The sequence below is a fragment of the Oryzias latipes genome, chromosome 1 (genome assembly GCF_002234675.1).
Source record: "Oryzias latipes chromosome 1, ASM223467v1".
Taxonomy (NCBI): Eukaryota; Metazoa; Chordata; class Actinopteri; order Beloniformes; family Adrianichthyidae; genus Oryzias; species Oryzias latipes.
This window is the reverse complement of record NC_019859.2, coordinates 1,053,617-1,078,887: the sequence shown is the minus strand read 5'-3', so window position 1 is coordinate 1,078,887 and position 25,271 is coordinate 1,053,617. Positions and strand designations below refer to the sequence as shown.

The 25,271-nt window shown below is 45.7% G+C and overlaps 1 protein-coding gene across 2 annotated transcripts; it reads left to right on the top strand.

Moving 5' to 3' along the window:
* Window positions 1-913: 913 nt before the first annotated feature.
* LOC110015914 (sterile alpha motif domain-containing protein 9-like) lies at window positions 914-24,739 on the top strand. 2 transcript variants are annotated; one of them, XM_023953853.1, is made up of 7 exons: window positions 914-1,033; window positions 1,514-1,581; window positions 1,885-2,051; window positions 6,465-6,568; window positions 8,614-8,715; window positions 18,539-18,599; window positions 18,695-24,739. In XM_023953853.1, the coding sequence occupies exons 4-7, from the start codon at window positions 6,474-6,476 to the stop codon at window positions 23,510-23,512; spliced, it is 5,076 nt and encodes a 1,691-aa protein (XP_023809621.1). In that variant the 5' UTR covers window positions 914-1,033; window positions 1,514-1,581; window positions 1,885-2,051; window positions 6,465-6,473; the 3' UTR covers window positions 23,513-24,739. The 2 variants fall into 2 exon arrangements, with proteins under 2 accessions (XP_023809621.1, XP_023809622.1); XM_023953854.1 differs by lacking the exons at window positions 914-1,033; window positions 1,514-1,581; window positions 1,885-2,051 and having other exon boundaries at window positions 6,303-6,568.
* The last annotated feature ends 532 nt before the right edge of the window (window positions 24,740-25,271 follow it).

Sequence of the window (25,271 nt, the reverse complement as noted above, 5' to 3'; positions counted from 1 at the left end):
AAGTTTTCCTCACAAAAAAACAAGAAGCTCTCCATAAAAATACAAACATTTATCGACTCACGAGTGATAGACAACACGCTGAAAATATCCACAGCTGGGGAGGACAACAGGGGTGGAAAAGATCTACCCTACGGCACGATCACGGTCCCTCATGAACAAACGCCCCCCCTGCTTCAAACGGCTTCATTTCTGGACAATAAAAACAGACTTTGGCAAAAAGTAGCACACCTGAGGTATTCTCTTAAACATACTTGAATGTAAGTATTGCAGGTATACTACAGACGTACGCAGTAGGAAGTATACTAAGTCAATACTTCAGACTAAATTGGAACATTTTGAGTCTTTAAAATTTAGACATTATATAAAAATAAACTTCCAGTGCCTCACTTTTCGTACAGACCAGGTGTACCTTAAAGTACTCTGATGTAGAAAATGTTTTCTGTTTCTTTCAAATGAAAAAACTGTTATTCAAAGTTGTGAACTGATCTCATGAAATATTCTGTTAGTGACCAGCGGGTCCTGCTCCCAGTCCCCCTGTGGGTGTGGGTGGGGGCCGTGACAGTGACCTTTGGGTTCCCTGTTATCACATGTGAGGAACAACCAGAGACTATTAGTCACCTGCTGGGTTTGTGATGTCACTGAAACGATGTAGCAGGAACGTCAGCGGTTCATAAATCACCATGTTGACTCAAAATGTGAACAAACATTTGGCTTCTATGGAGAAAAAACACAGACTTTAGCATAAACGTGTTTATTCATCTATTCATTTATTACGTTGGTCTCCTTTTCACAAATCAACGTTTTCTTTTTTCCTGCAATAGAAAGCTTTAAGCTGTAAATATGTGAGAAAGTTTATCTGAATGTCTTCAATTCATTCTAATATTGTTCTGTTTTGCCATGGTAAACATGTAAATGCACATTTTTTAAAACATCCCACCTGACACACCTGAGACAGTACGCATGCGCAGTAGTCGCACTGAAATCTGAACTGTTTAGAGTGAACCATCATCACAGGAAGTCCGTCCAGAAAAAGGTGAGTTTGCTTCTGATCTGTTGCTCCACAATCTGCGGGACGTTTGTCGATATAAAAGCAGACAGAGTGCGGGACGCGGACACAAGAATGCGTGGATTGAGTTTCTGCGGGGTTCTAACGCGTGACTCCGTTTTGATTCATCTCAAGCGCCGTGGTGCGTTCAGGCTCCCGTTTCGTTGCCGTTTTCAGTCTTTTGCTGTCGCAGCTCACAGTGCAGAGGAGCGTTTACGCTTTGGCTTCACAGAGGAGGCCGAGGGGCCAAAAGGAGGCCCTTCAGGAGGCCCTTCAGCCTCCTCTGACTGAGCGGAACCGCTGACCCAAGAAGGAACAGTTCTGGTCTGAGCTCGTTTCTGACAGGAAGCAAGCTGGGAGGGGTCAGAGTCTGGACCCGTCATCACCTGACACCTTACTTATTAGTTGGTTTTTAATCAGACTTGTGATGCGTTTGGGTTTGTGGTAACTCTCAGTTTCCTTCTTTAGCAGCAGAGGGAGACCAGAACCAGAACCTGCAGCTGCAGCACAGAAACTAAGGCTCAGACCTGCTGAAGGTGAGTTTCCTGTTGGCTTGTGGACTGGTTGGTGATACGATTAAAGTCTAAAGACCCAAACAGGATCTAATGTTTGAGGTTGATATATTCTTTATTGATCCCACATTGTAGAAATTCAATTGCTACAACAGTTCAGTGCAAAAAAAGAGAAAAAAAGAACAACATCAATGTGCATAAAGAATGAAAGGGTGTTTAAAATATGCAAAAATACAAAAGTAATAACATTTAACAAGAAGAATCTACACCTATATACACTATTACGACATAACATGTTGTCACGCCCCGCTGGTATGTCACTTGTAGCGGCAAAAAGGGGAGCCAAGCTGTCAACCAGTTGAGCTGTCAATCAACTGGCTGCGCTGGAGAGCTGTTCCACTCCCTTACGGCGCACGACTCGGACCGATATCAGAGAAGAGGAGGCAGACAGAGAAGCTGAGAGCGAAATCTCCATTCCAGCAGAGCAAGCCCAGGTATTTTGAACACACACAACAGTGAACATCACACATGGGTCATCACCCTCTCCCCCTCCCTCACTCATGGTGCAACATAAAGAAACAAATATAACAGGAAGGATTAACGAAGGGTGGAACAACAAAAGCGCCACATGAAAAGAAACGTAGGCAAAAAGAAACACCCACGCTAGACCCTATTTTGACCAGAGGGCCGCATCCCACAATCCCACGCGCTGCCAGCAGACCCGACGTGCACGTGACCTCCACCACAATGTTATACGTAATCTTCTTTCTCTTTCGGCTTTTCCCATCAGGGGTCGCCACAGCGAATCATCCTTTTCCACCTCACTCTATCATGGACATCTTCTACCCTAACATTAGCCAACTTCATGTCCTCTGTTAAGACATCCATGTATCTCCTCTTTGGCCGTCCTCTTGCCCTCCGGCCAGGCAGCTCCATCTCCAACATCCTTCTACCAATATATCCACTATCCCTCCTCTGAACATGTCCAAACCATCTCAGTCTGGCTTCTCTGACTTTGTCGCTAACACAGGCAACATGAGCCGTCCCTCTGATGTACTCGTTCCTTATCCTGTCTAACCTGGTCACTCCTAAGGAGAACCTCAACATCTTCATCTCCGCTACCTCCATCTCAGCCTCTTGTCTCTGTCTCACTGCTACCGTCTCTAACCCATAGAGCAGAGCTGGTCTCACCACTGTCTTGTACACCTTTCCTTTGAGTCTTGCTGACACTCTTCTGTCACACAACACTCCTGACACTTTCCTCCACCCGCTCCAACCTGCCTGCACTCGCCTCTTCACCTCTTTTCCACACTCCCCATCACACTGAACTGTTGACCCCAAGTACTTAAACTCCTGCACCTTCTTCACCTCAGTCCCCTGTAACCTAACGCTTCTACCTTGATCCCTCTCCTTCAGACACATGTATTCTGTCTTACTACGACTGACCTTCATACCTCTTCTTTCCAGAGCAAACCTCCACCTCTCTAGCTGTTCCTCCACCTGCTCTCTACTCTCACTGCAAATTACGATGTCATCCGCAAACATCATTGTCCAGGGAGATTCCTGTCTTACCTCGTCTGTCAGCCTGTCCATCAGCATAGCAAACAAAAAAGGACTCAAAGCTGATCCTTGGTGTAGTCCCACCTCCACCTTGAACTCCTCTGTCTGACCTGCAGCACATCTCACCACCGTCATACTTCTCTCATACATGTCCTGAACTACTCTGACATACTTCTCTGCCACTCCAGACGACCTCATACAGTACCACAGCTCCTCCCTCGGCACCCTGTCATACGCCTTCTCTAAATCTACGAACACACAATGCAGCTCCTTCTGACCTTCTCTGTACTTTTCCATCAACATTCTCAAAGCAAAAATGGCATCAGTGGTGCTCTTACGGGGCATGAAACCATACTGCTGCTCACAGATCTCCACCTTCTTCCTAAGCCTGGCTTCCACTACTCTTTCCCACAGCTTCATTGTGTGGCTCATCAACTTTATTCCTCTATAGTTGCTGCAGTTCTGCGTGTCACCCTTGTTCTTAAAGATCGGGACCAGAACGCTTCTCCTCCATTCCTCAGGCATCTTCTCACTCTCTAGAATCCTATTGAACAACCTTGTTAGAAATTCCACTGCTGTCTCTCCTAAGCATTTCCATACCTCCACAGGTACGTCATCAGGACCATCGGCCTTTCCGCTCTTCATCCTTTTCAGAGCCTTCCTAACCTCATCCTTTCCAATCTCTGCTACTTCCTGCTCCACAACAACCACATCTTCCTCCCTTCTTTCCCTGTCATTTTCCTCGTTCATCAGCTCCTCAAAATACTCCTTCCATCTTTTCTGTACACTCTCTTGGGTTGTTAGCACCTTTCCATCTCTGTCCTTAATCACCCTTATCTGTTGCACGTCCTTCCCATCTCTGTCTCTCTGTCTGGCTAGCCTGTACAAGTCCTTCTCTCCTTCCTTTGTGTCTAACCTGTCATAAAGCTCATCGTAAGCTTTCTGTTTGGCCTTTTCCACCTCTCTCTTCACTCTACGCTGCGCTTCCTTGTACTCCTGTCTACCTTCCTCAGTCCTTTCTACATCCCACTTCCTTTTAGCCAACCTCTTCCTCTGGACGCATTCCTGTACTTCCTCATTCCACCACCAAGTCTCTTTACCGTCTTTCCTCTTTCCAGATGACACACCTAGCACCTTCCTACCTGTTTCCCTGATAATCTCTGCTGTAGTTTCCCAGTCCTCTGGAAGCTCATCCTGACCACCCAGGACCTGCCTCAACTTCTGCCTAAATTCCTCACAAGTTTCTTCATTCTGTAGCTTCCACCACTTGGTCTTCTTGCGGTTTTCCCTCTCTTCTTCTTCCTGACCTCCAGAGTCATCTTACACACCACCATGCGGTGCTGTCTGGCTACACTCTCTCCTACCACCACTTTGCAGTCGTTAACCTCTCTCAAATGACCTCGTCTACATAGGATGTAGTCCACCTGGGTACTCCTACCTCCACTTCTGTATGTCACTCTATGTTCCTCTCTCTTCTGGAAGTAAGTGTTGACTGCAGCCATTTCCATCCTCTTCGCAAAGTCCACCACCATCTGTCCCTCCAGATTCCTTTCCTTCACACCAAACCTGCCCATCACCTCCTCATCACCTCTGTTGCCCTCACCACAATGTTATACGTAATAATAACATTAAATAAAGTAAAAGACAAAATATTCGGATGGGCTATGGATGCATGATGACCGGTTTGTACCTGCATATTTAAAGCATATGAAGCTGTTTTGTCTTTTAGGTTCCAACTTTTCTTGTGTTTTATTAAAGACTTTCTGCTCAAAGACACTTAAATGATGTCGTGTGTTGGTGTGCAGAGAAATGTCCTCATCTGGACAGCTGTCCATCACATGAATGATATGAATCTTTCTGGAGCCGCTGCTGTTCCTCTCTCTTAGCAGGACTGTTCCTCTGACGGGTCCTGGGAGCAGTAACTAAAAAAGACGACATAAAGGAGTGTCTGTCAGCTCTAATGTGTTAGCCGGTGGAGAGCCACTCAGTGACTTGGATCCACCTTTGTGCTTCAGCTGCTCACCTGCAGAGGTCTCTGTTAACAGACGGGACGCTGAAGTTTGGACCAGCTGGAGACTCCTGAAAATCCAAAATGACATTATTGGTTATGAGGGAAAAGAATTTAAGGTTAAAAAAGGAAACGTGAAATGAAAAGATTGAGAGCTGAGCAGATCTGGACGCTACGTAGTTTGTCCAAGTGGGGTTACCGTAGTGTGACGTCATCATCAGTGTCAGGCCCCCGAACACTTATTGCAGTTCAAACAGTTTTGGTACCAACACCGGTGGAGCAGGTCGGTCCATCCTGATCCTCCTGGAACAGCAGTCGAGTGTCAAAGGTTCCACCAACACGTTCAAGTCCCTTTTCCTCTTGTTGTTTCCACAGGTTACATTCCAAAACTGTTAACAAAAATATTATTATAATTACTATTAGAGAAATTCAATTCAATTCAATTCAATTCAATTTTATTTGTATAGCCCAAAATCACATCAACAGTCGTCTCGATGGGCTTCTTAGTCAAACATGAACTCAAAAGGATCACGAATACAAAGAGTTCAATAGGAAAATACTAAAATGAACTAACAAACTGACTAAGCTATACTGGCATCCCTGCCCTTAGACCCCCCTTCTCTGTAAGGAAAAACTCCCCAAAAAACCGGATTCCGGAAAAAACGAAGAAACCTCAGGGGTGTCCACATGAAGGAGGGATCCTCCCCCAGGACGGACAAGCGATTTACCAGAAATCTTAGAGAAGAATTAACTTATCTAAATCTACAACTACATATATAAAAGTCCAGCAGACGAGCTTCATCCAGCCGTGGTTGTGGGGACAGTCAAAGGCGCGAGTCGAGCCGGAGACAGGAAACACAGCCAGGTGTAGGAGCAGGAGCAGAGACGAGGTACTCGGTCAGGAACTGGAGCACGGATGAGCCAACTGGAGTCTGGAAGCACTCCCACTCCCCAGGAGGGGAGAGGGAAAGAGGGACAATACATGAATCGCACTGCACCAAACAGAGGCATGGAGAACTAAATGATAAATAATGATCAAGAATAGAGGAGAGGAAGGGTAGAAGTAAAAAAAGGAAAGAGGACAGAACCCCAGTGCACCATAGTTACCCCAGCTTCAACTTCTAGCAGCCTTTTAAAAGAAATAGTTATTATTAAGTTTAATTTAAACAAATTAACATTAAGTTAAATAATCTCTGAGAAAGGCTTTTATTAAAATGAACAGAAATGTGGTTGCACATGTTTGGATCATCTTTAGAAAAATCTTGTGGTCGTTTTAAAACCCTGATCCTGTCGCAGGGACTCTGCTTCCTTCTCATCTGTGACTCTTGATGCTCTACAGCTGCAGAGGATGGAGGCTGACAGGAGGGAACACATCACTTCCTGTCCATCGGTGGCGAGTAACAAGTCAAAAGATGAACATCTGAACTTCTGCAGGGACATCCGGTCAGTTGGCATCATTTTTTCCTCTGGCCTTTCTAACATGTTTGATTTAAGAATGAACAATTCTGTTGGTTTTTTGGGGGGGTGCAGTCTCTCCAGCGTGTCCCTACATGCCTGGAACACCTCCCCAGAGAGGCATCCAGGGAACATTCTTACCTGATGCCGTGTCACCTCACTGGTTCCTCTCAAAGAGGAGGAGCGGCAGCTCTACTCTGAGCTCTCTCCAATCTCTAAAACATTCCCCACGTCCTTAGCAACGCGTGTCCAACCGGCCATTTCCCATGAACAGCTTAAATGCGTGCAAATGAGCATTTCAGGCTTCCACATTCTAAACTTCCACAACCTGTCTGTTCTGCAACCTTTTAATACTAAAAGAGAAGTTTGGTCCAGTTTCTCACAATTGACTATTAGAGAACTGGAACGAGCCAAAGCGAAGTGATCAGTAGAAAACTGTTTACTTCCTGCTCCAACCAAATGAAGTCAACGATACAGACACCCCCATGTTGGAACTAGACGTCGTCAGGAAACAGTGATTGGTCCGGGTATGTCTGAGTTAGCGTTTCTATGGCAACCACTCGCAGGATCAGGAGTGAGGTTGTTAGAAGACCACACCCCTACAAAAGCGGCCTACACAAAATATGTGGGCCAGCAGGCTCCACCTACTTTTACTGAGGCATCTGATAGGCCAGTTTATAACTGGAATAACTGGAGCTACAGAAAAAATATCTTAAAAAATGAGGATTATCAAGAAGATGTTAAAGGTATCAGATCCAGAACGGTTGTTCTGACCAATAGGACGACTGAGTAACAGCTGTTTGTTTTTCTATAGAAGTCCGGCACTTCCTGTGGGGAACGCCAGGGGGGCAGGGCTCTCAGTCCAGTTTTTAGAAACAGTTAATGGTTCTTACTGTGAGAACTTTAAAGTCTCACCTTTATTGTTTGGAATAATGCACTTTATGCAGTAGAGAAAGCTTTATTTTCCAGATTTTTTTTAGTTTGGCGTAAGGCTCCGTTTAGAAAAATAAAACAAGATCTTCCATAAAAACTCTGGTATAAAACTACCCCTAACAGAGGAGGGAGGGGTGACAAATACAGCACAGCGCAAAGAGCACACACCTGGTTCTTAGGTAGGTCACTGAACAGGTGACCATCCACGGGGAAAATCGGGTGTTAACAGGTAAACACACTGCTGAATCGCCTGAAATTCTCCCAAGGTCGTCCATTTATGTTTTTTTTTTTTGTCCATTTAGTTATTTAAAAAAATCTAGCTTTCAAATTTTTACAGTTATTTAAGCAGAATAGTGTTATATTTTTCTATATAACAATTTACATTTCTTTTACTTTTGACAACAGCATAGTATAGTTTAGACTTTTCTGAGCATAAATGTGTCTGTTGTTGAATCTCAGGGGGAAAAGTGTTGTTGTTGTTTTTCAAACCTCTGGTGTGATCCGACATTTTTATTGTTTGGACAAATGGAAAAATTAGTTTTCACTCTGAATTCCTGCAATACTAAACTTTCTACAGCTGCTGCTATAAAATCCAAGACGTGCATCTTCCTGTGTTAATCTGATTACTCATTAACAAATATCTGACCAGTGAAAAAACATTGTCTGTTTATGTATCTGATAACTCCAGAAATCAGACAAGGAACAGAAACGATTTCATTGCTCTGCTATCTTTATTGACCAACAAGAGAGATTCCATCACTCCTGTCAGGTGAACGCAGGGATCAAAGGTTGACGAGGCCTCAGCTCCCATTTTAAAAAAGGCTTCATGTTTTCAACATACGTGTTCTTTCTTCTCACTGAAAAAAGAAAAACCATCAGGAGATGAAGAAACATCTTTTATTACGCTTGTATGGAAAACACAAAGGTTTCATGTTACAGAAACTCACTTTTAGAGCCTAGCAACCCCTAAATGATTTTCCATAACAAATTCCAAAACAACAGAGGGAGTTTTTCTGGTCCAACCGGTTCTACTCCTCCAGAGAATCTCTTTTTATTTTCATCAGTGACACGTCTGCTTCTTTCTTTTTTTTTTACAACAGAACAAAGATGGACGTTGATTTGGGGGAGGACTCCTCTTCCTGCCCTTCAGTGGCGAGTGACAAATCAAAAGATGAACCTTTGACGTTCAGCAAGCACAGCAGGTGTGTGAGCATCAGGATCTCATGTGTGACCTTTAAAATTAGGCTTAACGGGTTATGTAGTACTCACAGAATCATTTCCACTCTAATTCAAGCATATCTGTATTTGTCACAGATTCAACAGATTGTCCCACTTAAAGCTGAGGTTGGTCTGGATCTCTGCCTTAGGCCATCTACTGGGGGCACATACGTCTTTTTTGTCCGGGTCTCTATCTTAGAATTGCTCTGGTTTCTGAGGACTTTATTTTGTTTGTCCTGAACAGACAGATCAGAACTGAACCATTGCTTTTCTTTTTGGACCTGGAAGGAAATCAGTGGGAGACTGGTGTAGATAAAGTGGAAGTAAAAGAAAGGAACAAGAGGTAAAGAAGTGAGGGGGTGATTTAAAACCCCCATAGGAGGGGGCAAGATTACAAATAACAGGAGGCATCAAGTTTTATTTGAATTTGGAAATCAAATCAAAGATAAAACTACAGAAGACAACAGAAATGTATATCTGTTGCAGCCGGCGGTCAGACGGTGTTTGTCCGGGTCCTGGTCCGGGTCCTGGTCCAGGTCTTTGTCCGGTTCCTTGTCCGGGTCTTTGTCCGGGTCTTTGTCCGGGTCTTTGTCCGGGTCTTTGTCCGGATCCTTGTCCAGGTCTTTGTCCAGGTCTTTGTCCGGGTCTTTGTCCGGGTCTTTGTCTGGGTCTTTGTCCGGGTCCTTGTCCGGGTCCTTGTCCAGGTCTTTGTCCGGGTCTTTGTCCGGGTCTTTGTCCGGTTCCTTGTTCGGTTCCTTGTCCGGGTCCTTGTCCGGGTCTTTGTCCGGGTCCTTGTCCGGGTCTTTGTCCGGGTCTTTGTCCGGGTCCTTGTCCAGGTCTTTGTCCAGGTCTTTGTCCGGGTCCTTGTCCAGGTCTTTGTCCGGGTCTTTGTCCGGGTCCTTGTCCGGGTCTTTGTCCGGGTCCTTGTCCGGGTCTTTGTCCGGGTCTTTGTCCAGGTCTTTGTCCGGGTCTTTGTCCGGGTCCTTGTCTTGGTCTTTGTCCTTCTGCAGCTGTTTTCAGTGTAACCCAATGAGTTGAGGTCAACTCATCTGCAGGTCAGAAGTCTGTTGATGTTCTGGGCTCACAACCAGCTTTTAGGGATTGTGAAGATCTCAGGCACCATGATTAGGCCTGAACAATAAACCGCAAATTTATCCTTATCGCGATTTCAAGCTGTGCAATATCCATATCGCAAAATTTGGCGAAAATCGCAATAAATGGTAAACTTTTTCTTTCTTTTTCCTTTTTTTAACTTGTCCTGTCCAACAGCTGGGCAGGCAGATGAGAGCTGAGGGCCTCTTGTGTTGGACATATTTTACTTTAACAAGAGGGGTTATTAATCTTCAGACAAACCAAAGGTATGTCTGAATAAACCCCTTTTGTAATTGAGGCCAAATTTTATTAATTTCAATCATGTTTGAAAATCTTTAGTGTTGGACCGGACGGAAAAGGAAAGAAGGGAAGAAGAGAGAGGGATGTTAGAGAGAGGGGGGGTAGGGGGTGATAGTAGGAGGGGAAGGGGGATAAGACCATGAAGCAGCATAAAGCAACAAGTTTGCTGGTTGTTTATCATTACGGTAAGGTTCAAATGTAGTACAAAAAGGGCGGGGCCTGTCCACACACACACTCAAATGTTATAAACACACCTGCTAGCTGCAAAAATGTCCACATGTCAACATGTACACAAAACAGATAGTGTTCACATGCATACTTATGCCTTAAAACCAACTAGTGTGAAATATTTCAGTCATTCAATCATGCAAACTGTTGGTGCATAGGTGAGTCAACACCTGTGCTCAGGTGAGTGTTTATGTTCTTCTAAAATGGATGGTGGAATGTGAAAAGAAGGAAGAGGAGCGCCCAGCCACCCCCACACCCAGACCCCCGCCGCAGCAGCAGCGGCAGCTGGAAACCCCAACGCCACACGGCAGCAGGCAGGGAACAACCGACCCAGCCCGACCCAGCCCGCCACCCAGGCCAGGATCAGCAGGACCGCCGCGAGGCCCCTAGAGCCAGAGAGCAGGGAGGCACGGAGGGAAAGGGAGCGCCGCCCCAGCCCAACCAGGAGGGCAGCCCCCCGCCGCGCCGGGAGAGCCCAACGCAGGGCCCCACCCGAGAAGGGCGCCCACAGCCCCAGACGAGCAGCACACCACCCCCCAGGAGTTCTGGGCATCCCCCCGCCCCAATCCCAGGTACGAGCCAGGACCCCCCAAGGGAGACCCGCCCCACACTCAAGGCAGCCACCCACCCGGCCCACGGTTGGTCCAGGGAGGAGCAAGCCAGGGGCCACCCGCCCCTGCCCAGGAGGGGAGCGCCCCGGGGAGAACGGGGGCCCACCAGGAGTGTTGTTAACTTAGCTCGACCAGGCTCGGCCACAGTTGGAGACTTGGCGGGGCCCAGCACCCAGGGGCAAGGACCCGAACCCACCCCCCAGGGACACGGACACCCCCGGCTCAGGTGTAATGTGAACCCCCCCCCCCCCCCCCCGTGCAGAGAGAGCACCGCCAGGCCCAGGAAACCGGCTCACCAGGGGAAACGGCCACCGTTGCCAAGGACCCCGTACCCCCCACCAGGGAAGGGGTAGGGGACAGATGGTCCTATGTCCCACCCTCCTTGCAAATGTGTGTGCGTGTATGTGTGTTTGAGAGGGTCTGTGTGTGCATGTGTGTGTGTTTATGTTGGAATGTATATTTTGAGGGGGGAGGGGTGTGTGTACTAATGGGGGTGCAGTTAAAATTGGCGGGTAGGGCACTGAGGGGACATCTCCTGATTACTCACAGTGATGTCCCCCCACCCCCTCACCCTAAAATGAGGTAATATGAGGAATGGGGTAAGTTGGGGACAGCTGGAAGACTGTCCCCCGGTGGTCAAACAGCCGTCCCCTGGCCCCCCCAGACCAGGGGCCCCATCCCAGGAGGCTCCGACAACCCCGGCCTAGCACCACCCACCCCACACAGAGAGAGAGAGGAGCCAGAAAGCGCCGGCCCCCCGGAGCAAGACCAGGCCCCCACCCCCAAGTGCCGACCCTAGAAGAGCTCTGGTCAGGCCTCGACGGGGCCGAGGCAGCCAACCGGCCGGGGCAACCGCCGATTGCCTCAGCGGAGACCCCGACCCGTCAACCCCCCAAGATCCGGTACCAATAGTGGGCTCCCCCTCCCCCCCAGAACGCCCCCCCACAGGACAGGGCCGACAAGCCCCCCCCCCCCCTAGACCCCGCAGCCGAAGCGGATGACCCCCAGAGCGACCGGGGGTCCCAAGGGGGTTGTCCCGTCCCAGAGCCAGGGAAGGGCTGATCCCAGCCCAAGGTGTAGATGGGCAGCCCACCCAGCGCCGCTGGACCCCCCCCCCCCCCCAAGCAGGGCCCCCGCCAACCCCCCCCAGCACAGGCAAAGGGACAAACCCCCCAAGCCAATTTAGGCCGCCACCCCACCCCCCCACCACGCACGCCCACATGCAAGCCCAGAGGACCACGCAGCGCCCCCGCCCGCCCCACTCAGGCACCCGACCCAACCCCCCGACCAACGGAGCCCCCACCACCGGCCGCCGGAGGCCCCGACCCCCACCCCGAACCACGGCAGAAGGACAAGGAGTGGCGACGACCAGGCCCCCCCACCCCCTAAGTCATGGAGTTAGCCATGGGATACCAGAGAGACTGAATTCTTCCAAAGTTACTTGAACTTTGGGCTGACATTTTTTCCAAGCTGATATGAGCAAGCAGCAGATTTCTGTGTTGACTTATATTTCAGTCAGACAACTCTTGCAGTAAGAAATATTTATTTGACATTTTTCCACATTCTTTAAGTTGGCATTCACATATTTTCGTTTGGCATAAGGCTCCGTTCAATTCCATAAAACTTCCATAAAATTTCCATAAAACTTTCGGGTAACAAAACCCCCCTTTACGGAGCCCACAGGTGGAAGCCGGGGAGGAGGGTGGGGCGAAGAATGAGCGCTGAAGGTAAGAAAGAATGAACAACTGCGCACCTGGCTTAAATAGGACGCTGAGCAGGTGAGTTAATTAACTGAACCGCCCTAGGGTATTTACCTGAAAAACACTGCAGCGAGTATCTGCCCGAAATACGATAAATCGTCATTTCAGTCAGACAACTCTTGCAGTAAGAAATATTTATTTGACATTTTTCCACATTCTTTAAGTTGGCATTCACATATTTTCGTTTGGTATAGGGCTCCGTTCAATTCCATAAAACTTCCATAAAATTTCCATAAAACTTTCGGGTAACAAAACCCCCAACACTAAAATCATCCAGAAGAGAAAATGTGAATGTATAATCAGTGTGTAATAAAATGGGGTGTGTTTTCGGCAGCATTCCATTTTCATTTCATTTCCCAGTATGACTGCTATGTGTGACCCGGCACCATTGACCGTTTGGGCCGCCCCCGTTCGAGTACAGCGCCACGAAGGGAACATGCTATGTAGTGGATCTGCTATGTGTGACCCGGCACCATTGACCGTTTGGGCCGCCCCCGTTCGAGTACAGCGCCACGAAGGGAACATGCTATCTAGTGGATCTGCTATGTGTGACCCGGCACCATTGACCGTTTGGGCCGCCCCCGTTCGAGTACAGCGCCACGAAGGGAACATGCTATCTAGTGGATCTGCTATGTGTGACCCGGCACCATTGACCGTTTGGGCCGCCCCCGTTCGAGTACAGCGCCACGAAGGGAACATGCTATCTAGTGGATTTGCTATGTGTGACCCGGCACCATTGACCGTTGGGCCGCCCCCGTTCGAGTACAGCGCCACGAAGGGGACATGCTATCTAGTGGATCTGCTATGTGTGACCCGGCACCATTGACCGTTGGGCCGCCCCGTTCGAGTACAGCGCCACGAAGGGGACATGCTATCTAGTGGATCTGCTATGTGTGACCCGGCACCATTGACCGTAGGGTCGCTCCCGTTCGTGGAAACCACTAGAGGAACATACTATCTGAAAGAGAGAGGGAAAGAAATAAAAGGGGAGCCAACATAAAATTACTTATACCTGATCTTAGAACGTAAGCTCACTTCCGCAAAACGCTGTGCAGAACTATAATTTAAACCGCCAAACAACCCGTATGATACACTAACTTAACATCCAATCCAAAGCTTCCGATGGCGTATGACATGCTTAACAGCCATTATTCAAACTTCTATTAAACTAAGAACAAGTTTGATGGCCATAAACTTCCATTTTGGCAACTATATATATACACGCGCTTAAGTAACATCCATTATTTCGAAGCTCCCAACGACAGTACCACGAACGAGCTTAATAGCCATAATTTTCTCCATTTGGCATACCAATTATAAGCGCTCAAGGAACATCCATATAAATGAGGTTCCATCCCAATATTAAGAACGAGTTCAATGCCCATATATACTATGCTTCATTGGCATACTACAAACAAATGAGCTTAAGAACCAGATTCGAGCTCCGCGCATACTATGATACAACTTAGAGCAACCTAAATTTTGAGGCTTCCACCTGGCTATAATTTTCTTTTAACATCTATAATCGAAGAATTTACATTCATTCTGCGGTTGACATTGATTAATTAATTCAGTCAGAAGTGTCATTGGAATGCAGTGGAGGTCCAACGCCCCGTCACTTTCAGTGCAGCAATAGGTACGTCGAGCAGTCATCGTTGCAGCACCAGATCAAGGAATGCATGGGTGACGTCATTTCCTGGAAACGGAGAAGCTGATCGGGGCGTAGGGGTTCGCAGGCTCAGGATGCGATGCATAGATAAAAACAAAGCAGTGTTAGTCTTGAAAAGAATATATAAATAACCCAGAAACTGATCAGTTTCAAAATGATTGAGATAAATTAAATAACAGTGCTTTTAAAAAACAAATCTGAGAAAGTGAAATTTAGTAGATAGTTAAGGTAAAGACCCATTGTGGATTTATCGCACCCTAGAAACCACCATAATTACAAATTCCAACAGTGAAATGATAGTGAAATATATGACCTGCACGAAATCTTAACACCAATTTTTTTATATATTCCAATGATGAGAAAAGTAACCTTTGACAGTTTCAGAGGGACGCACCTTCAGGAGGCCATCGAGGAGTAGTAGATGGAAGAGTAGCCAAGGAGATTTGTAGATGAGGAAGGTCAACATCCCACGTAGCAGAGGATTACAGCTCGGCTGGATTTGATGCCTTGTATTTGATATTAGTGGTTCTCAAATTTTTTATTTAGCCAAGGGCGACTGGATACTGCAAAAGAGAACTTGAGAGCCATGAGGGATCATAGGTTTTGATAGTATTTTTGCTAGACTGAACCTTAAGCATTTAGAGGCGGAGTATAACAAGCCTCTAAATGGGGATGCATCTAGCAGAGTGTCATCTGCTTAGAAAAGGCAGATAGAAGACTGACTTGTGGACACAAGATTTAACTCTTGAACTAAGCTTGAGAGCGCAAGTGATACATTTCCTACGGTCAGGGTAGAAGTTGCTCAAGGTGTTATTTAAACATTAACCAAGTCAACCTATGACACAATACTATCATTCAATATTGAAACAGCCTTAATATAATCTCCAAGGATGAAATAACCTGACGACCCCTTAAGAACCATCAGAGCTGTAGATTCTGGCGGCCGGACAAACACAAACCACTCTTCTTAAATCCTTTTCCCCCAAACCAGAAGGCGCAGACTCAGGAGAACAAGTGGAGGGAGCCTGAAGACACAACAGGTATCACAAAACCACTCCAGGCATAGAGAGGGAAAGATCAAACGCAAAACACGAAAATCCAGAACAGGAACACGTGGCCCAGGATCGAACTACCCAGGACAAGAACACAAGATGAACGGATGACCATAGGACCAAAGCTACAGCAAACGTCAGGTGGGCCAATCATTGACGAATCATATCCAACCAAAGTTTGAATAAACGACATGCTGCACAAAAAAACTAGAGATGACATAATGGGGAGAGACAAGCATCAATGAACCACCCAAATCTATAGAAGAAAAATAAATCCGGACGGGTGGAGGACCGTACATTATAGATAACGTGGAAACCCAATTTTGAAAATAAAGTTTTTCCACAGATTCAAAAGACCAAGGATACAAAGGAAAGTTGGCCACCAAGAAATCATCAATAACATGCAAAATGAAGGGCACCAAGCGCCTACAAATATCCAGTACAGGGCGATAATAAAGTCGATTTTATGAGGACTGCCACGACAACGGAAAGGCAAACCGGCAAACACCTTGAGCGCCAACTGAAGGCCAATAGACGCCACTGAGAGGCATAGAGGCAGAACAGGGAGACCATCAGTGACAGTCATCCTCAGCCTTATATCGCGCTCGGAGGAAAATCGTGGAGACAGCATGGGGAGCTGAAGAAAATGTATACTAATCCTGAAGGCGCATGGGGAACCAGGCCACTGATGCCCAGAAGATTAACTGCGAGGCGCTAACAGGTCCAGATCAAGTCACGTCAACCTGAACACTTCCTAGGGGCCACCCTCAGTGGCGGCTTTGAAAACGATGCCCCGGAAGAATCCATCACATAGCCCCCACAAACCTCCAACCAAACTAGAGAGAGAACAACAAATTAACTGTCCAGCCGGGAAAACAAGGCCGCGACGAGACCGACACACTCACTAATGCGGCCGACGCAAGTCCCTGAGGACAGGGCAGGACCCACTGGGGTACACAGACCGGGGAAAAACAGGCGAAGCAGAACCAGATGCAGAATGTGCGGGGGCAATGAACGACGATCGCTGAGTGAATAAAATGAGCCATAGACGCTGCATAAGAGAGACCAATCATAGGGAAAAATGTCCACAGAGCAGAGACGGGTCCAAGAGACACTGATTCACATTCTAACTAACCAGCAGCTACAACAACGAGGAAAACAAACAGAAGAACCGCCATAATAATAAAGCCAGCATCAAATTAAAGATAAGATTTACACACAGCTCCCAAAGAACAAAACAGCAACAGAAAACAAATGCTAAAAGCCACGATAAATTCAGCCAGCATGAGAAACCTGTCCAAGCGAGGACTGCCAGCCTTCACAACCACAGAAAGGACCCCACAACCCCTGAAAAAACAACCGGACGACGCAGAACTACGCAGCAGAAAAGGAATCAGAAGTGCATCATGAAGGACCCGGAGTCAAAACTACAATTCCCAGGGTCCTTAGGGGCGTGACGTCACCGAAGTAAACAGGAAGTGAGACGCAGCCATAGAAAACTACACGGGAAAAGTACCGCACGACGCTCACCGTGGATAATTGGGGTGACCACGGCAGACGAGAAGACCCGGACTACTCCTGATCGGGGGGCACGGACATCCCGAACATCGCGGAAAGCACACCCCTTGCAGATGCACGCGACCGCGGCGAAACGAACGCGCTGTGCGCCGTCAGCCGCCCGCGGATCGGAGGAGAAATTAAGGAGAGCAGACGCGGCGAAATGAAAACCCCACATCAGAAAGATGGGGATCATCCATCCGAAGGACGGGGGAACACAGCAAGATGCCGAAAGAGACGGAGACCCGCGGCCTCGGAGACCGGCGAAGAATGAGCGCTGAAGGTAAGAAAGAATGAACAACTGCGCACCTGGCTTAAATAGGACGCTGAGCAGGTGAGTTAATTAACTGAACCGCCCTAGGGTATTTACCTGAAAAACACTGCAGCGAGTATCTGCCCGAAATACGATAAATCGTCATTTATATTTTTCTTGTTTTTCCAATATATTAAAATATTTTTTTTAGCAATACAAAGAGTTACGAAAATGATAGATACTAATCCTTCTTCTATATCGATAAATGGTAAACTTTAAATGTGCTAAAATAATCTCATGGCAGCTTGAACTATTTAACAAATTGAATAAATCCATTTATGCATTCGACCAATCAGATGCAGCCCTTGATGTTGTTGACCAATCGGATGGAGCTTTTATGTTAGATGTTGGCTTCCTATGTAGACGAGGGTCATTTTGAGAATAATTTAAGTTATTTTGACTCTTATTTAAATTAAACTGTTCCAGTGAAATGGCGATGTTTTTGTTGTTTTGATATTTGTTCAAGTATCGCAAGTTATATCGTCATCACAATATTGATCGCTAATATCACATATCGCAAGTTTTCCTCATATCGTGCAGCCCATCAACTCATGACCCCATCAACTCATTACTAAGTCCATGATCAAACATTTTTCAGTTGATGACAACCAGAACTCTGGACCGGTCTAGTGGTCCATTTGGTGTAAAGATTGTTGTACAGTCTCTCACGCGGGTGGTCTAAATTCTTTTTTGATGTTTTTCAAAATCCAAGCTTTCTTGGCCATTTCACCATTCCCTTCTGGTCAGATGGTCACTCAGATGAACAGCAGATCCTTTCTTTTGCTTCATCGAATCTTGTTTGTGTTTTTGATTCACAAACCTGATCCGTCTCCTCCCTCCCGGGGAGCGGGTGGCAGGTCTCTATGTTCCTTCCTTGATGGGTTGGAGAACTAGTCTCTCCAGGCAAGAACTAGTCTCAACAGGCAAGAAATCTGTTCAGGTCCTCTGTAAACCCTGCATCTGGTTTCCTGGTGTTGCAGCACAGCCTCTGTGGTTGTTGAAGGTGTGGATTTCCTGACATACCTGTTGGGGTTATTGCTGCGTAGGTGGTCTTCCATTGTCCTCTTGTAGGCTGTACTTGGTGTGCAGGAGTAGAGAGAGTGGAGTGTTTACTAAAGTCTCTAGCATTCACTAAAGATCCCCTTTCTGAGACAAATGTTTCTGCAGGGCAGTACTTAAAGAAAGTGCATGATACCATGTTGAAGTGTTTGTGTTTTATTTATAGGAATATGAATCCAACAGCAACTGCATCAATAATGAAAGATGACGGACTGCAAACAAAATATGTATGGTTTTTCTCTTTCATAATGTTTTCTTGTTGGATTTTTGCTTTCCTAAACATATTCTGCTAATTTACATTTGTTAATGCTTTCTTTTGCAGGAGAAATCTGACCTTGAGCTGCCACTGAGGATTGAAGATTGGACCAAAGACCACGTGAAAGCCTGGCTAGTCTGTAAACTCAGAGTATCAGAGAAAGTTGCACAGAATCTCTATGACCAGGAGTTGTCTGGAGCTTGCCTCACCTCCTTTGAGAAAGACGATTTGTTAGATCTAGGTGTTCCACGAGCCCCAGCTTTACAGATTTTAAGAGAGACTGAAAAGTTCAGGAGACATTCAGACACGTTGGTGTCCAGTGTTGGAACACCACACAGTGATTATGAGGTCAAAAAAGCTCAAGACATGTCAGGAAGATTGAATGAATTCATGGAAACGGAAACAGTGTCATCAGATTCAGGAATTCAGAGTCTAAGTTCTGCAATGCAGATGCTCGAAATGCCACAATACAAAATGAAGTTAGGCCAAGATGAAAGCTCAAACTATGCACATAGTATGATTGAGATTCCTGACAGTGAAACAGCTGTACAACCTCAAAAGTCCTTTAGCCAGCTCCGACCCTTTGATAAAAGTAATTCCTCCATGTTTTATATGGAAAATGCTATTCTTCCCCCCATGGCTGGGCCAAGTAATCTTATTGATCCCGTCCACGAGTATGTCCTCTTTCCAAATGATGATGAAGCCAGTGAAAAGGAGATTCTTTATGAATTCAAAAAGGAAGTGTTTTGTTTTTCTGCTAGCTGCATGAATTCCCGAACCAACGGAACTATACATTTTGGAGTAGACAGACTGTCAGACCGTGAAGAGATTGGCCAAGTGGTTGGGCAAAAGATCAGATCTTTCAGAGACTACAATCAGGCTTTTGAATCGTCTTTTGGAGAGTTCTTTGAGGAACAGCATGTTGATACTGCAAGAATGTGCATTAGAGTACCACATTTTATTCAAGTTTGCCATCGAGATGGAACCACCTCAGACAGATGGGTGATTGAAGTAGATGTAGTCCCAGTTTATTCACAGACACTAGATACAATCTTTTATGCTCAACTGGGTATTATGGCTGCAGACGAAAGTCAGCACTGCAAAACAGAATGTCTTTTTATCCGGGATGGTCCACAATCTACTAACATTTTAGAGGATCCGAATCCTCGAGTTACTCAAAACAAACTGAAAGGCTTGACTGATAAAGTGAAGAGCTGGGCAACAGCCCGAAAATCTGCTGATGAAAGATGTGAAAACCGGATTTTTCAAAGCAATCAGGGTCAAAGGCTGAAGCAACTCATAACACGGGGGAAAGATGCATTTGACAGCTATCTTCAGGTTATTGTTGTCACCGACAAATGTCCACCAAGCCAGCTGGAGTTCATGGATTTTCTGAAAGAGATGAGGGTCTTTGCTGTACTTGAGTTTGACCCGGAGTCTGACGTGAACGGAACATGCAGTTTTTACAGAAAAGATTGCGTTGCCAATCTTCACTTTCCAAACATGTACACTGCACAAGACAGCATGTCTACAATCATTGGAAAACTAAACCTGTATAAGCACACCAGCTGGATTTTCTGCAATGGGCGTCTGAATGAGGAGAACGAGGCAGACAAGGCACTAACACCCAGCGAATGGATTAAGAGACGCTCCGGGGAGATCAGCAGCATGGTAACCTGGCTTTGTAACCCAGAATTGATTTCCAAAGATAAACTCTTGGTCATATTTGTTCTTCACTCTGCAGTAACTGAAATCTCAAGCCCAATTCTAGAGACATTCTGTGCAATGTATCGCTCTCTGGAAGGCGCTGAGAACATGTTGTGCTTATGCAGAGATTCAGATGTATTCAATGACTGGAAGCGTCTGGTAGAGATTCGGTGCCAGGAAGAAATTACCAATAAATGCATCTACGAACTGAGTCTTAATGAGATATCAAGCACCATCAAGAAACTTAAAGAACCAAAAACACGATCTTCACAGAGATACCTGCCATCGACAGGCTCCAGCTCGGTCCTGCTGGCAAAAAAAGAGGAAGAACTCATGACTGTCTTAGACATTTTGTGTGAAAATGAGTGTGAGAACACAGAAATCGAAACAAATGAGTCTTTCCAGGAGTTCAAGAAAAAAACCGAAGAGGACTTTTACAGAGGAGGACAAGTTACATGGTGGAACTTCTACCTCTCAGAGATTGAGAACAGCCTGCCTTTCATCCAACGAGACAAATACAATGAGTTGTATGAGCTGATCGTACCTGTTGGAGTCCCCACATCTCAATGTGCCATGATCAATCTCTTCCATCACCCTGGATGTGGGGGGACTACTCTAGCAATGCATGTTCTTTGGAACCTGAGGAGTAAGTTCAGATGTGCTGTTGTCAAGAACAACAAGGCAACCAACAATGACATTGCCGTGCAGGTCATAAACTTACTCACTTATGGAAGACAGAGTCAGCCAGGCAACACACCTGTCCTCCTATTGGTGGACAACTGGGATGATGTGGAAGATCTAAAGCTGTGCCTTCTGAGTGTTTCTCGTGAGAAAAACCAACAGAGCAATCTGATGGTAGTCATACTGAACTGTGAGAGAACACAGTTTCCTGAAGAAAGATCTCGAAATAGCCGCATTCCAAACGTGTTTATAACCAACAAGCTGTCCCCTAAAGAGCAGAAACTGTTTTCTGCAAAACTCCAGCAGCTCGAGAATGACCATGAGAAGCCTGACACCTTCTACGCCTTCATGATAATGACTAATAACTTCAGTGAAACCTATATCGCTAATGTGGTGAGCAACACCGTTAAAGACCTTGATGCCACTAGCCCACAAGGCAAGCTCTTTTCTTTCCTGGCCCTGCTGAACACCTTTGTCAATGGATCCTACATATCACTGTCTCTCTGCGAAGAGTTGGTTGGCATCAAGAATCCCCTATGGAAGCAAGAAACTCTCGATGAAAAAATGGATCCTTATTCCAGCCTTCTGATTACGTTTACTGTTGAGGAGCATGGCACCTATCAGGCAGTGAGATTCTTGCATCAAATGATTGCTCAAAAGTGTCTTGACATTCTAAAACAAGACCACGGTCTCTCTCTGTCTGACATGGTAATGGACATCTTGGAGTGTGACACAGTCTATAAATCATGCATGGGCAAAGATTTCCTTTATCAAAACATTCAGAGCATGCTTGTCACGCGCCACAGAAAAGAACAAGGTGGGGACAAAAACACACAGTTTTCTCCATTAATTGAGAAAATAAATGAAGAAGAAGGTTCTGAGAAAATCAAAATTGTCCTGGAAAAAGCCACAGAGAGGTTTGACAGAAGTGCAACACTTCCTCAGGCACTTGCAAGACATTTCTACTTGAACGAGAAAGACTTTAATTCTGCTCTTCATTGGGCCAAGGACGCGCAGGGAAAAAACCCAAATTCTTACATTGCTGACACGGTTGGACAAGTGTACAAAAGTCAACTCAAAAAGTACATTGATGACTCAGGTAATCCCACCCCCGAAGTGCTAAAAGAATGCCTGATTGTGGGATCCAAGGCTGTTAAGGCATTTCAGTATTCTCAGGAACTGGCCAATAAAGATGAACAGATGGATCCATTTGAGATGCACAACATAAAGAGATCAAAGTCCTACAACACATCTGGTTATGTTGGAGAAATGGAAGTCATGATGGTCCTTCTTGACAATATTAAAGGTCTCCCTTCTTTTCAGGCCAACAAACTTGAAGAAGACAAAATGCGTCAGTTTCTCAAAGGTCACATTTCAGCAAACCAGTTACATCTTGATCACAGCAACACAACCGCCGGCCAGTTTGTGGCTGTCCTGACAGAACATGAGAGATTTTTGGCTTCCTTCAAGCCGAAACTCAAAGAAATATTTACCTTTTTTGAAAACTACTTTACTTATCTACGACAGAGGTCCCAGGAAAGGGAAGCGGCCGATGAAAGAAACAAAAAAAAGTTATCAGAACTATTCCGAAAGTACATTGAGATCTTCAGCAGTTCAGAAGAAGAGAAGGCATCTGAAAAGGCCAAGAACCCAAAGCTTAGTCTCCATCAGGAAGTAATGGACCAAATGAACTATCTGGAAATGAAGCGAGTAGATTCCTTCGCTGGACTTCTTCAGTGTCTAACTGAGAAAACTGCAAAAGAAATGGAGTTTGTTCTCAATAAATGGAAGTTTATCTTTGAGAACACGCCTTCTAGATCTGGAACCACACTGAACTTCATCTTGGCAAACATAGTGATGCACTGCATCAAGCCCTCTTCAAAGCTGGTGAAAAGGTACGAGGAGTTGGTTGACCTTTTGGACAAGGAACTGCAAAAGGAAGGAACCCGTTCAAATTTGACTGAGATGTACTACCTATCAATGCTGCTCATGTGGCCTGCAAAAGACAGAAAACTGGAGAGCACTCCAACCTATAAGGATATCAGCACTTATGTCATGTCAGCCAAGAAATCTTTCCATCGACGCTTTTCTCACTTGATTCCAGCTCGAAGTGCAATAGCTCATTTTTTTCTGGGGAACTCCAGTGGATTAAAGCGAATAGTACCCAAAGTGAAGCTTGACAGAATTCTTGCCCAGGTGTATAAACAGGACAGTTGCAGCTGTCAGAGTAGTCAGCCACGTAACGTGCACCGTCTGTGGCAGAGTGGAACTGCGTGGAAGGAGCCCGACGTGCAGAAAGAACTGTTGAGGGTTAAAGGGAGATCAGAAAACGGGGAAATCTACATCAACTATGGAGGAAACCTGAAAATGTTGGTTCGCCCAGCTTATCTGGGTGACATCCGGACTGGATACAGCCGGGAGGATGTACTTTTCTACCTGGGATTTACTATGGAAGGTCCGGTGGCATACGATGTACAGTATGAAAATGACAAGTGAACACAGCCTGGTTACAAATGGCCAGAAAACAATGAGCAGTGAAGGAAATGGTCACAAGGTCATAGTCTGTTTTAGTGTTCCACTTACATAAAAGGGGCGTGGCTTTAAGTACTTCAATTCAGATAAGTGTGTGTTATTCTGATTAATCCAACCACTTTAGATCATATTTTACTGCTCTATCTACTGAAGAGCAAAAGAAAGATTTTACAGTTTGTGTCAGATTTGAAAGGTTAATATTACTGCCTGTATTACATGAACTTTGACTGGATGTGTCTGCCAATAAACCTTTTTCCTTTACAATCTCATATTAGCTAAATATTAAAATATTTAATACTGTGGGGAATCAACAATAAACACAAGTGCCTCTTTGATTACGGAGGTGGTTGGTGGCACATGAGACCACAGTGCCGGACCACCAGCTAAAACCCACATAGAATAGTACATTTGATTTTTCCGTTGTTTATAAGTGTATATAAATAAAACTGTTCTAAAAACAACTACTTTTTTAAAAGCCTGTTCACTTACGTTTATATCATATGTAGCATATGTGATTTTATGTCGTTTCATAAACGCCTCTCCCATCACTTCTGTCACTGTTTATAATTCATGTTGAAGCAGAAATGCAGGCCTGGTAGTGACATGCAGGTTGACATGAACCGTCTCATGTTTGTGCTGCATTCTTCTGATTTTACTTTGGTGTGTATGAAAGACCTGAAAGTGTCTGCATTGCTTTATTTGGGGTTTTACTCAATAAACTTTCTCCTATTGGCTGAAATTTCTCTGATCAAGTTTCTTCAATTTAACAAGACACAACGCTGATTGTCCGGCTGACGCGACACAGATCGTAGAAACGGCTACATACATGTGCATGCGCTTGGTGCAGAAGCTGACAATGTGGTAAAGTTTTTATCCAATCATCTTTCAGCATGCTTGTGTTTTTGGGTTCTATGAAACCTGCCAGAGACCTTCAGAATCCATGAAGAAGGCCTCTGTGAGCAGGAGAGGGAGACAGCTGCAACAGCCAATGAGAAGTCTGGAACACCAGATGGAAGGCTTACAGTAATCAATGGGACATGTGTGGTGCTATCCTTGCCTCTGGACTTCACACCCAACAGCCTTCGCAGTTGCTATGGTCCTGGTCTGATTCTGTGTTTATGTATAGGATGATTTGCCCGCCTCATTTGAGTTGTTGGCATATGAGTGAATAAAGCTTCACGTATTGAAGTCAAGACGTGTCTCCTCATCATTGCCACACATGTGCTACTTGTGTGATTGGATGAAGATTTGTGAGTCAGTGAAGAGGAACAATACCTTTCTATGAAAATTATTGTTTTCTCTCATGGCAGAAAGGGAAAATCGCACCATTCGTGGTTGTTTGAGCCAGAGTGGACTTCATGGGAGACGACCAAGGAGGAACCACTGTTGAAAGGAAATCATAAAAAAGCCAGACTGGAATTTGCAAAAATACATGTTGACAAGCCACAAAGCTTCTGGGAAAATGATGATACCAAACTGGAGCTTTTTGGTAAGGCACATCAGCTCTATGTTGCCAGTCCCAAGCCCGGATAAATAGAGAGGGTTGCGTCAGGAAGGGCATCCGGCGTAAAAATTGCCAAAATAACCATGCGAATCATCCACAACACTTTGGACATACCGGGTCGGTCGAGGCCCGGGTTAACAACGACCGCCACCGATGCTGTTAACCTACAGGGTGTCGGTGGAAATTTGACTACTGTTGGTCGAAGAAAGAGGGGAGGCA

Coding starts and splice junctions, on each gene's coding strand:
- LOC110015914 (XM_023953853.1), top strand. CDS start 6,474: ATGGAGGCTGACAGGAGGGAACACATCACTTCCTGTCCATCGGTGGCG. Junction 8,716..18,538: donor ACGTTCAGCAAGCACAGCAG/GTGTGTGAGCAT, acceptor TTTTATTTATAG/GAATATGAATCCAACAGCAA. Junction 18,600..18,694: donor ACGGACTGCAAACAAAATAT/GTATGGTTTTTC, acceptor TTTCTTTTGCAG/GAGAAATCTGACCTTGAGCT.